The 13403-nt window shown below is 41.4% G+C and overlaps 1 protein-coding gene across 2 annotated transcripts in view; it reads right to left on the reverse strand.

Moving 5' to 3' along the window:
* DAPK1 (death associated protein kinase 1) overlaps positions 1-12122 on the reverse strand; it is a 244453-nt gene extending 232331 nt beyond the window's left edge. Inside the window, exons 1-2 of one of the 2 annotated variants that reach the window (XM_036738594.1) lie at positions 11988-12122; positions 10725-10894 (exon numbers count right to left, since the gene is read on the reverse strand). In XM_036738594.1, the coding sequence (XP_036594489.1) occupies positions 10725-10786 (62 nt within the window). In that variant the 5' untranslated portion in view covers positions 10787-10894; positions 11988-12122. Of the gene's footprint in view, positions 1-10724; positions 10895-11481; positions 11567-11987 lie in introns of those variants that run through there. The other variant, XM_036738603.1, reaches the window with a different exon arrangement.
* Positions 12123-13403: the final 1281 nt, after the last annotated feature.

The raw sequence follows: 13403 nt of genomic DNA on the forward strand, positions 1-13403 counted from the left end.
CAAGTCACTTAAACTCTGTTTGCCTTAATCCATTGGAGCGGGAAATGTTAAAACACTCCACTACCTTTGCCAAGAAAACCCCATGGACGGTATGGTGCATGAAGTCACAAAGAGTCAGAACAACAACGAGCAGGTTCAGATTCTCTCCTAATTAAAAAAAAAAATCTACTTGACTGACTGGCCTAGATGAAGTATATACAACATAAGGAATTGAAACAACTGGCATATGTGAGTGCTGAGCCACTGTCATTGATCTCTGAAAGATCATGGAGAAATGGAGAGACACTGCTAGACAAGAGAAAGGAAAACGCTGCCCTGATTTTCAGAAAAGGGGAAAAAATGGAATGTACACACCCTAAACCTATGAGGTTGAATTCAGCTCCTGGCACATGTTATTAAGAGTTAGCAGACATCTAAAAAAGGAAGCCTGATCACTGAGAACCAGCACAGCTTTATCACGGATAAGTCATGTCAAACCAACCTTCTTTGTTGACAGCTTTCCTCTACTGGTAGATCAGGAGAATGCTACTGAAGACACACAGATGTGTCTCAATGACTGCATAGCTGAGTGGATTCAGAATTAGCCTAACTGGTCACATCCAGAGAGTAGCTATTAATGGTTGGATATTAACTTGAAAGGAAGTCTCTAGGTGAGTGCTGCAGGACTCTGTGCTTCTCCCTGTGCCCTTTAGTATTCTTATCAACGACCTGGCGAAAGACCTCGATTGTGCTGCTTATGAAATCCGCAGATGACGCAAAGTTTAGAGGGATAGCTCATGCACTGGATGATAGAGCCAGGATTCAGAAATATACCCATAGTCCAGACTACTGGCTCAAATATAATTAGAACAATTTAATAAGGATAAATATAGAGTCTCGTATGTGTTTTTTCTTAAATTAGATTCTCAAGTAGCAGATAGGGAAGGTGTGGCTATTCAGCACTACATCCGAAAAACATGTTATGGGTCAATGTGATGCAATGATATGGCAACCAAGTAAGCTAATTCAATATTAGGCAAATCAAGAGATGTATAACATTCAGGCAACAGTCCCACTATACTATAACCTTGTTAGATCACATCTGGAGTACTGTGCTCAATTGTGGACATGCCATTTTAGGAATGATACTAATAAGCTGAAGAGAATTCAATAGAGAACGATCATCATGGTTCAGGGCTTCTAGTTTTTATTCTATGAGGACAAGTTAAAGGAACTAGAGTGGGAGAAAACCCAGAAGGGATATTATACCGGGCTTCAGTTTTGTGAAGAGCTGTCAAGTGGAAGAGCAATTAGATTTAGTCTGTTTAGCCCCAGAGGTCACGACTAAGAGCAATGGGTGGAAATTGTAGAAAGGCAGATTTAACCTTGATATAAGGAAGATTTTACTAACAATTAGCTATTAAAAAATAGAATTGTCTAGTTCAGGGCTTCTTAAACTTTTTCCACTCATGACCCCTTCAGCTCTTCTTAACCTGTGGATCAAGACTTGGACCCATGGTTTAGGAAGCGCTGGTTAGTTATCAGGTCTGTCTCTACTTGGCCTGGTTTTCCAGGCTTAGGACTGGAACAAAATCAGAAATTCATCAATCATTTAACTTTTACCAAAAAAAAAAAAATGTATCGGGGCAGCTAGGTGGTGCAGTGAGTAGAGAGCTGGCCCTGAAGTCAGGAGGACCTGAGTTCAAATAGGACCTCAGACACTTGACACATGTACTAGCTGTGTGACCTTAGGCAAGTCACTTAACCCCAATTGCCCTGCCAAAAAAAAAAAGTATAACAGTGTCCTAGACAGCAGCCCCAGTAGACATTGCATCTACCACACAACTGACGTGAAAGTGAGAAGCTGCAAATACGTTGTTTCCTATTCATTCCCCACAATCACATCCATAGCCGTTGCTATAGATGATTGATAAGAATGGAAAGACCAGAATTTTAAAAATGCCTCAAAAGACCAAGCCAACTGTTGCATCAACTGACACTCTTAAGTCCCCCTAGTGTTAAGATTTCTTCAGTTACCTATGGATTTCCCCTTCTCTGAGGTCTCAAGAAAAGGCTACAAGTAATTCCTTGCAAGGTATGCCATAAAGAAGACTTTGGTTGAGGTATGGTTTGCATGAGATGGCCTCTGAGATCTTGACCATCTCTAAGATTCTAGAAGTAAGACTTTTAATAAAGTGATAAATGGAATTCAAGAACTTAAAAGGATATGTAGTAAAATTCACTCCCACTCTACTTTTATGAGGGAAGAAATCTGTTGAATCTTATTTTGATGATTCACCACTGCATTACAAAGCAAAGTTAGATATTGGTCTCCACTTAAAAGAAAAAAACAAATTCATATGAATCCTAAGAAGATGTTTCCTGGTGTCTCTGTAATAGAATAAAATGAGAACTGTTAACTATTTAGAAGGGAGGCCGGCTGGGCAGAGACCATTTCTAATTACGGATTTTAAGACTAACTGATTATTGGTACTAAAAGGTTAAATAATTACAAAAGGTATGCTTTTATTTTAAGTTAAAATATTAACTTGAGGAGTCAGATCAAGTGATGCATACTGCATACTAATACCATTTATAACTGAAGGAAACAAGCCCTTTGGGAAAAGGGGGAGAAGGGCAAAACTGTAGTAAAGGATTTGTGAAATAGTCTGCTTAAAATGCCAAGTCACACTACTTTCAACAGGCATGAAAATTAAAAGCTGCAGGTACGCTGGTTACTATTTATTCCCCACAATACCTATCATAGCAGGGACAATCAGTGGCTGCATTAGGTGAAAGATCAATCTTCTTTCGGCTTTTGACTGAAGATAAAAATCACAGAATTATGAAAAAGCAGGGAGGTGCGCTTTAAAAACTAAATATATATATATATATATATATGTATATGTATATGTATATGTATGTATGTAAATAATTTTTTTTAGTAGTACAATAGAAAAGAGCCTAATGCTGGAAAACAAAAGGCTTTAGGTTTTGGTTTTGCTTACATTACCTAGTGGTGTGACATACTTAGTTGTGTTACTTTAGACGAGTTCCTTCACCTCTCTGGTCCTGAGGTTACTCACTCATAAAATAAATGGATTGGACCATCTCTAAAATCCTTTCCAAGTCTTAAGTTCTAAAATTCAGTCATCAAGTGAATCAAGAGGCATTTATGAAGTACCTGCTATGTTCCAGGTGCTATGCTAAGCTGAGGGATACAAAGAAAAGCAAAAATGACCGTCTGCCTTCAAGAAGCTCCCTTTTTATTAAAGTCAGTTGGCTAGCATTTATTAAACACTTAGTTTGTGTATTATGTATATTCACAGGCATGTGCTAAGAGCTGGGGATGTAAAGGTTTAAAAAAATGGCAGCGATAACATGTAAATAACTAGGTATATACAAGATTGATTGAAGGTAATCTCATAGTGGAAAGTACTGGCAGGTGGGGAGGACTGGGAAAAGCCTCCTATAGAAGATAGGATCTGAGCTGAGTTTTTAAGGAAGTCAAGGAAGCTAAAAAGCAGAGATTGGGAATAGAGAATGAGAGACAGAAGAGTTATATGGAACAGCATAGCTGTATCGCCCAGTATGTGAAGGAGAATAAAGTATAAGACAACTAGAAGGTTAGTAAGGTGACAAGTAGTGATGAGGCCTTTATGTTTTACCTACGGCTAACAGGGAGACACCAAAGCTTTCTGAATAGTGAGCTGACGTAAGTAGACCTATGATTTTGGAAAATCATTTTGGCATCTGAATGGAGGGTGGACTGGAGTAGAGAGACACTAGAGACAGGGAAACCAATGAGAAGGCTGTTGCAATAATATAAGCAAAGGTTGATGAGGTCCTGACCTAGGGAAGTGATTGTGTGAAGGACACACACACACACACACACACACACGAGAAAGATATTGTGATGGTAGAAAACAAAGGGATTTGGCAACAACTTGGATATGTGGAACAACTGGGAGTGAGTTGAAGATGACACTGAGGCTTGGAGTCTGGGTAACATAGAAAATGTTGAGGGAATGAGATGGAGAAGGAATGGCAAATCACTCCAGTATCTTTGCCAGAAAATGCCAAACAGGATCATGACACAACTGAAACCAAACAACATGGAAAATGTTTGTGCCCTGAACATTAACAGAGAAGTTCAGATGAAGGGAGGGTCTGAGGAAAAGATAATGAGCTCTATTTCAGGCAGGTTGAGTTTTTTGACAAATAACAAGACATTCAGGTCAAGAAGTACAAAAAGATAGAATCGGAATTAATGTACAAAGATAACGTACTGACTCCTTATCGATAGGATGTGCTTTTATTCATTTTTATATTAACAGGAATAAACAAACTGAGCTCTCATCCAGTCTTAGCAAACCCACATTTTCACCTGAGGCATGCAAGCCAATAACTGTGAAAGCCATTGGAGGAGCTTCATAAGCATTTTCTGAATTGAACTGCTCCACATGAGGAATGTGGAATCCCCAGCTTTTGTATTATTCCTACCATCATTTAATTAACAAGTATAAAACATGGAATTATAGGAGAAATAATAATCAGGAATTATTGACAGGCTTCAAAGAGAGCAGTGAGCAGGATAGTGAGGACTGGTTGAAGGAATATGAGAAAAGAAGATTAGAAGTGAGGGTGGGGAATGATGGTGAGGAGGAGGAGGAGGATAAACACTTATATGGCACATACTAGTTGCCAGACACTGTGCCAAGTGCTTGAGAATTATTATCATCTCATTTAGGCACCTAGCCTAGAGTTAGGAAGACCTGAGTTCAAATCCAGTCTCGGACACTTACTAGCTATGTTGCCCTGGGCAAGTCACTTAACCCTGTTTGCCTCAGTATCCTCATCAGTAAAACGAGCTGGAGAAGGAAGCAGCAGACCATTCCAGTATCTCTACCAAGAAAACCCCGAATGGGGTCACAAAGAGTCAGACATGTCTGAAATGACTGAACAACAAAATTAATCCTCATGACAACCTTGGGATAGGGTGTTGGGGGTAAAAGTCAAATAATAACTTTCTTCAAATATTTAAAAAACCCATATTGAAGAAAGATTAGATTTGTTCTGCTGAACATCAGAACACATCCAAGAGTAATCAATGGAAGTCCAAGAGAAAATTTTGCTCACCAGAAGGAAACACTTCCTAACAATTAGAGTTATCCAAAAATGGAGTGGGCTGCCGCAGGAGCTCATGGGTTCCCCTTCACCAAAGACCATTTGACAACACTGTTATACAGGGGGATTACTGTTACAGCAGTCTCACCGGATAGTCTCTGAGGTCCTTTCCCATTTTGACATTCAGTGATTGTGGAATTTAGAGAGCATGTTATATATTATTATTATTGCATAAGCATAAAGGCGCTAACAATACAATTGAGAAGACAAGGCTAACGTGCATGAGATCAACATGTGAGAGAAATTTTTTTTCCAAATGTAAATAATTATTTACTTATTGAATATAAGTATTTGTGCAATGTTTTTGCACTACTTATCCCTCTACCTCTTAACATGTGTACCCAATGATGCATCAGATTTTAATTTCCTACAAGGGAGAGATAGTACCTAATGAACAGACTATTCAGCACCCTGAGGAGCCTAAAGGCATGTGGGTGCTTAATAAATACTTTTCAATGATCCACAACCTCTCCTCCAATACAGTTCAAGCCCATTCCTTCCCATCTGGTTATCAAGTGGACAAGAAAAACTGCTATTCATTGATAGCCTTATATTATCCCTTCACATACCTGAAAACTATTACTAAAGTGCTATATAGTACAGGCAGCATTTAAAAGTAATTGAAATGGTATTTGCCTAGATGAGACTATAAATTTGAGCTGAATCTCTTTGAACACTCTTCTCACACACACCTGATACAGGTAATAGTGTACATTTGGGGCAACGTATAAAACGGAAAGAACCAGAGGCTCTGGGTTCAAATCTACTCTCTTCCACTCATGACTGTGACACCTCTGAAGGCCTCAGTTTTCTTTTCTGTAAAAGGAGAGAGGTAGAATTCATTACTTCTGAGGTCCCTGTCAGCTGTAAATCTAAGATCCTGTTAAATGAGCATTAAAATGCTAAGATTTTCAAAGTGTTTTAAAACATTATTTCCTCTGATCCTCAAAACAACACTGTGAGATTAGGACTGTCATTATCCCCAAGTTACAGATGAAGAAGCTGAGGCTCAGAAAGTTTAAGTGACTTGCTCAAGGTCAAACAGCTAACATCAGAAATAGGATTTAAAACCAACTGAAGAATGTTACTTAGTCCCTGACACTTTATTACTACTAATGCTGCTGCTGCTTATTTACATGGTGCTTTAAATGTTTATTATATACTGCTTTAAAATTTGCAAAGCGCTTTGCAAATATTATCTCCTTTGCCTCATAACCACCCCAGCAGGATGAAGTTGCTATTTTTATTCCCATTTTACAGAGGAGGAAACAAGCAGACAGAGGTTAAGTGATTTCCCTAGGTTCACACAGCTAGTAAGTGTCTGAGGCAAAATTTGAACTCGGGTCTTCCTGACTCCACAGGCCCAGCATTCCATCTACTGTGCCATCTATAAGTGACTATCACTTATTTCAAATGCTTATAAAATTTATGTCAAACTAAGATTTTAAACTTGAGTTATTAGCTTCAGTTTTGTATCTCACTAATATAAATTTTTTGTCAATAAACTTAGTTTCTTTTGCTTAAAAAATGGTCTTTTTAAATTTTCATTAGTCTAACCATATAACCTCCAAAAGCAAAATTAGTTTAGAAAAGAAGTAATGGTGTGATAATTGCTTCTCTAAGTTCATTATTATCATTAAAACCACCTATCTCTAAAGTTTTCGGAAGAGGGGATTCTAAGAGTTTTCTAAAGGTAAGGCACTATAGGATCCACCAATGTTTGTCCATCCATTCATCTGCTGACTGAGAATTATGTACAATGCACAGAACGGAGGCTGCAAACGACAACATATAATTTTGGAAGAATTTATATCTCTCTGAAGAGAAAAAGGATACAGATTTACTTCAGTGAACACTTCAAGGATTCACAGTTCTATTGGGGAAGGGGAACATCCTCCACTGATGTAGATGAGAAGTTCTCTATGGCGTTGCAGACTACACACGAATTACTATAATCAAAGAAATCCATTACCTGGTGGTCAGCCAACCTGCTGACTTAATTAGGAAGGTTCTTTCAGAGACAGCACATTTGTCACTGAGTCCACACTCAGTCTTTTCAAGGTAGTAATATCTTTCAGAGCTTTGGTTAATGGGCAGCTAGGTGGCGTAGTAGATAAGAGTGCTGAGCCTGGAGTCAGACTCATCTTCCTGAGATCAAATCCTGCCTCAGACACTTCCTAACTGTGTGATGCTGGGCAAGTCACTTACCCCAGTCTGCCTCAGTGTCCTCATCTGTAAAATGAGCTGGAGAAGGAAATGCCAAGCCACTCCAGTATCTCTGCCCCAAACTGGGGCAAACCCCAAACTGGGTCACAAGGAGATATGTCTGAAAACAACTGAACGACAATACTCAAAGTCTTTTCAATGTAGTAGTTATCTTCCAGGGCTTGTTACGTTGGCTTAGCCTTTAGTCTTCCAAAAAAAAACCAAAAAACCAGGTTTTATACCTAAAACGCTTAGCCTTTAGCCTTTAAAAAAACAGGTTTTATCCCTAAACTATTTATCTTCTTGGTAGAAGAACACATATAAAATTGATCAATACAAGAATTAAATAATACAAAAACAATACTTCATAGCCACATGTAGAAATCACCATAGACTAAAGTGGATTTATGAGTAAAAGAATAGCCTCACAGGACTGGTAAGCTGAAGGAAGGGAAAGCATTTTGAAGGCAAATTATTATTCACATGACTTTACTGTAGCTACACACTCACATTTAGATTATGAACAAGCAACTGATAAGACGCTCCTTAAAACAGGCTTGCCGACAGAAGCAATCACTAATACCTGTAATTTTTTTTCCTACTGCTCTACCTTTCCTCCTTTCCCTCCAACTCCTATGTCTTTCTACCTTCCACTGAAGCACACAATTATGAAACCAATATGCTTTCTTACTCATTTAGAATAAATCTTTTCTTGCTTCAGGCAAGTAGCTATTTGCAGTGCAGACATAAAAAATTACAGGGTTTGAAAGAGCCATCAGAAGTCATCTGGCCCATCACTTTACCTCCAGGCTAGTCTATAGCTAAAATTCCAAACCAATACAAAACAGATGCAATGTATAGCTTTCTAAACCCCCTACTTCAGTCACCATTTTATTATTAACTGGCATTCATATAGAATTGTAAAGTTAACAAAGCATGTTTTCCTAAGATGTCACTAGAACCCCACAACAACTCTGTGAGATGGGTACTAGAGTTATTAACTCCATTTCAAAGGTGAGATTAAATTACTTGCCTCAGTGACGCTAGTAACATAGGCAGGTTTTGAATCCAGATCTTCCTGACTCCAAGCCCAGAATTCTATTCAATACATATAAATTAACAGATTCATCCACTTTACTCAGGAAAATATAATGATTGCATTAAAATTCTTTTGAGCCACACTTGCCCCACACAGCAGACATGCCAAAAAAAAAAACCCTCCAGAGTTAAGCTGAAGTACAAATGACTGCATGATAGAAATGAGAAAAAACTCCATAAGCATATACTTCCCTAACAGGTGGGCCTCATTTTTTACTTCTTCAAAAAATGACCAAAAGGTCTCCAGGAAATTCAAGTTTCAGAAAGAACATGGAAGTAGACTTATCTTTAGTGAATTGTGCTTTCAACTGCTTTTAAACCATACCTTTCAAATAAAGAAGTCCCTACAAATTAGTCCATTCTGCCCAAAATGAGCTAATGCCACATTTTTTCACCGCCTCCTAGTCCCAAGGGACCACTCCAACATACCACAAGTCTTGCTGCAAAACCACAGGAATCAAATGACTTTATTTAAGCCAAACCAAATATTTTGACCACATATCCCTAAAACACCATACATGCATACTTCAGCCCCACAGAACAGAATACTGATAAATGTATCCACAAAAAGTTATTGAAATAGATTTCCTGTGTCTAAATCTATAGCAATACCTAGGTCACTAGGTTTTATGACCTTTAACAACATGCTCTCAGAAATACATAGGAATGTCTTAATAAATGTTTGCCACGTTGTATTGCTACAAGATTTTATATTATTTCCAGATCATGCAGGCATAGAAGGTTATGGACTGTTTTAATTTTTCTTTTTTTAATCAAAAAGGTGAATTTGGGAAGTTAAGTTCAAGTAGTCTAGACTAGGTGTGGTTACGATTCTCTTGTAGAAGATAAAGGAAACTCACTCTGGGTGACAAGTGTTGTGTATGAATAAATATATGACTACAAACATAAGGTTTTTTTGGTTTAAGGTTCCTTCCATCTACTTTACTCATAGCACATACACCACTGGCACCTTCTTCTAACTTCATTTTAAAGGGTGAAAGAGGTTTTCTGTGAAATGAATGATAGCAACAGATAATGCAGTGGGCCAGAGTTGGAGTTAGGAAGACCTGAGTTCAAATCCAGCCTCAGACACTATTGCCTACGTGATCCTGGGTAAGTCATTTAACCTTGCTGTGCTTCAGTGTCCTCACCTGTAAAATGAGGATAATAAATAGCACCTACCTCTAGGGTAGCTGTGAAGACCAGATGAGATAACATATGTACAAGCCTTCATAAACTTTGAGCAATATATAAAGGTTACCTATTTTACCCAGGTGAAGGAAAAATCTACCAAAGGCCTATGGCCCTTATAAGATTGGTGATTAGACAACTTAAAGAAAAATAACCATACGCAAACACCTATAAATAAATTCACTTTAAAAACTGAACCAGGGAGATTTTACATTTAGAATCACAGCCCCAGGAATCAAAATCCAAACTGCTATGAGGGAAAATATAAGATATTGGGCTTTTTATTGGATTTCCTGAAACATGGCAGTGCAAATTAGCCAAATGAAAACACCACAACAACCAGATTTTCAAATTACTTTGAAGAAGTTAAAAATCAAAGAACTCCATCAACAGATGTTTGCATCCATCATTACTATGCAGATGATTTAACAACTTCAAGAAAATACCAGTACACAAATGCCTAAATGCTTCAAACTGAACCAGAAAAATTTTTTACATTGAGAATCACAGCTCTTGTAATCACAAAGTCCAAGCTCTGGATCAAATTAAATGTTTTAAAGTCCAACTAATTAGAATTATTTAATACTAACTTGTTATTTGTTAGTCACTCTATTATTTGATAGCAATCTGTTTAAATCATACATAATAGCTTTCTCCACTTGCAATTATAATCCGAGACTCTTTCCTACTGTCGCAGATGGGCAGAACATGACAGAATGTTAAAACTGGGAATTAGATGGGCACTTGTCCTGGACTGGTCAATACACTTTGCATCAAAATGTAACAATGAATTTCTGAGTGACCTTGTACTAGACAGTCTCCTGCAGACTGGGCCACTTATCTCTAAATCCAATCACCCTTTTTGGGACTGGTAAATCTCTTTTCTAACAACTCCCCTTTTTAGAAGGGACAGGGGAAGAGCTGCTGTTAGAGAAACCTCAGCTAGGGTGTGTATTGTACTCCAGCTTACATTAGCCTGCCTCACACATTCCCAACCCCAAGGCCCCCAGTATTACTCATCGAACCCACAACAGAGAAAACAGGAGTCCCAGAGCCTACTGTACCTGCCAAGCTCCTCCCCCGTGTCATAGTAGTCATCCAGGTTCTCCTGCCTGAACACCGTCATGATAAGCTGTCAGTTCTCACCAAAGACCCACCGACTTCAGCTCCACTTCCCAAACCATCACCATATCTTCGAAGCCTCCGTGGACACCTCATGCATTATTCTTCCAGCCTTTAAAAAATATATAAAAGAAACAGATTGTCCCCTTAGCCTCTTTACAATCACACAATAATGCTTTGCATGCTGTTTCGGGGCAACATTTGCACCTTGCATCTAGGGAGAGAAACCGCCTTTGTTAAGCCCTGACTGTTGGGGGGAGAAAAGGACTTACATCTGGTCCCGAGCCTATCCCTGCCATGTGTGTGGCTATGTACACACAGAATCTAAATGACGGTTGTTCACGTTTAAAATGTGTTTTATTTTCCCAGATCAGCTCACAGACAGAACAGGACCCAGCCAAGCTTCCTCCTTTCCTTTCTCTCCACACACACGCACACGCACCAGTCTCCTCCATTCTCAGTCTAAGAATGAAACGTACCCGGACCAGGGGGCGGAATGCGCCTCCTCAAAGAAGGAAAATGTTTCGGAGGCAAAAGCAGCTAAGGAAGGTGCTGTTTCCAGCCGAGTTTCTGCTAAGGCGGTCACCTTCTGACCCCTCCCCCCGTATACCTTCCTTCCCCTGCAATACCATTTAACCTAGATCCGCGGAAGGCAATTTCCAGCGGCGGCACATTCCACAATGCCTTCCCCTCCGTTACCGGGTCAACTAGGACGTGCAGCTGCCAGCAGGAGAGGCAGCCTGGGCTGGCTCGCGAGTCACATCCATCGCACTGACACAATACAGCCCCGCAAGCACGCACACACCGCACCGAGGCAGTAGAGGAGAGCAGAGGCGATCTAACGCCACCCGCCTCCCTCGGGGAGCTTAGGGTCCGCAGGGGAGTCCAGTCCGAGCCCCCGGGCACCTCGGCACGCCCCCGCCCCCGATCCACCTGTTTCCGACACAGCGCCATCCGACAAGCCAGGACCCAGGAGGAGAAGGAGGTGGAAGAGGGTAGATCTCGTACAGGAGGGCGGCTAGGTAGAGGAAGCATTTTCTCCACCATCCCCAACCCGACCCCACTTTCAGCAGCCGAGTTTCCCAGAAGCCTGGGCCTTCCCACATTCCCCGGAGGCGCTGCCCGGGAGAATCAAGCAAGCCGAGCAACCAAAGCAAAACAAACAGCCCAGTGGGGGGAGGGCGGGGGGACCAGGAAACACTTACCCCCAAACTCTGCGGGTGCGGGGGAAGTCTCCGGAATTCTCCGGAGTGGCTTTCGGAAGCCAACCATAGGCTCGGCTAGCGCAGAGACTAGAGGGAAAAGAGGGTGGGGAGGGGGAGAAGGAGGGACAGAGAGAAAAAGGGAGAGAGCGAGAATCCCTCGCCTCCACCTCCTCCCCCACTGCTTCCTCCTCCCGCCCCGGCCGCTGCTCCGGCAGCTGCCGCTCTTCCCTTCTGCTCCAGGTCCGGGGGAACGGAACGCAGCGGCGGAAACAATGTCCCCGGCGTGGAATCGGGGACTAGAGCCTCGCGGAGCCAAAATAGGACCAGCTGCACCAGCACTCGGGGGCTTCCCCACCCGCTTAGCCTCACTCAGCCTTCCTAGAGGGGGAGTCCGGCAGCCAGCCAATAAGGGAACACCACTTGCAGCGACCCACCCACCTCCACACTTACCTTCCCCTCCAGCTCTAGAGTGCTGAACCTGCCCATGCAGATGCAGGGGACGGTTCTGTTCTGTTCTCAAACTCATAGCCACCCACTCAGGCATGCATACCCACGCACGCACAGACACCCACGCCCTGGGCTCCGTGGGAGCGCTGCTTGGAAATGGTTGCACGTCTTGCGATTGCAGACTTTAGCTGCCTTCGTGGCTCTTCTGTCCAGGATCTTAGTGTTGCCCTGAAAAGGGGCGGGGGAGACCCAGGTCGTCCACTTACTGGCCCAGTGAAGTCTGGGAGGTGTGGGGGCTCCTGTGAATCTCACTCCTTCAACTGAACACTCAAAATTTCCGTTGTCAGAGGCACTCTTCAACCATCTTGGCCTCACACCCCTACCCTCCACAAATCTCAGCTGTGCACTGATGGCATGGATTTCCTTTGCGGGAGAATAGATGTCCGTCATGACCCTACTGAGAGATACCCCCAAACAGAAAAGGATGCTGTGATGACAAACCCCAGTGAAAAGGGTGCACTTCTAATTCACGTACACTGCAGGTACAAACGCCAGGCTCTGTTCTGGGATTTCAGACCCGTAGCCCTAGCCAGCACTAGCAAATCTCTGGGGTTCTAAAACGCCACTAATTAAAGCACTTCTTCAACTTATTCTGCCTTGAAAACTAGAGCACTCTAGAATTTTTCAATAGGTCCCTCATTGAGGAAATGGTGCTTCTCTGTGCATTTTCCTCTATTTGAGGGAGAAGTGGATAACACAAATGTAGCTTAGGTCTAGTGTTAGGCCTGGTCTCATTACTTTGTTTAATGGTCTGTAAGAAGTCCTGCAGATGAAATCGGCTGATGGTTCTAAATTGAGAGGTGGTGTGAATATCAGTAATGGGTTTCAGAACTAATACAAAAGAGTCTCGAGAGGTGAGAAACATGAGCAGAAAATAACAAATGTGATTCATCTGAGAGAAATGCAAAT

This window comes from Trichosurus vulpecula, chromosome 1, assembly GCF_011100635.1.
Source record: "Trichosurus vulpecula isolate mTriVul1 chromosome 1, mTriVul1.pri, whole genome shotgun sequence".
NCBI lineage: Eukaryota > Metazoa > Chordata > Mammalia > Diprotodontia > Phalangeridae > Trichosurus > Trichosurus vulpecula.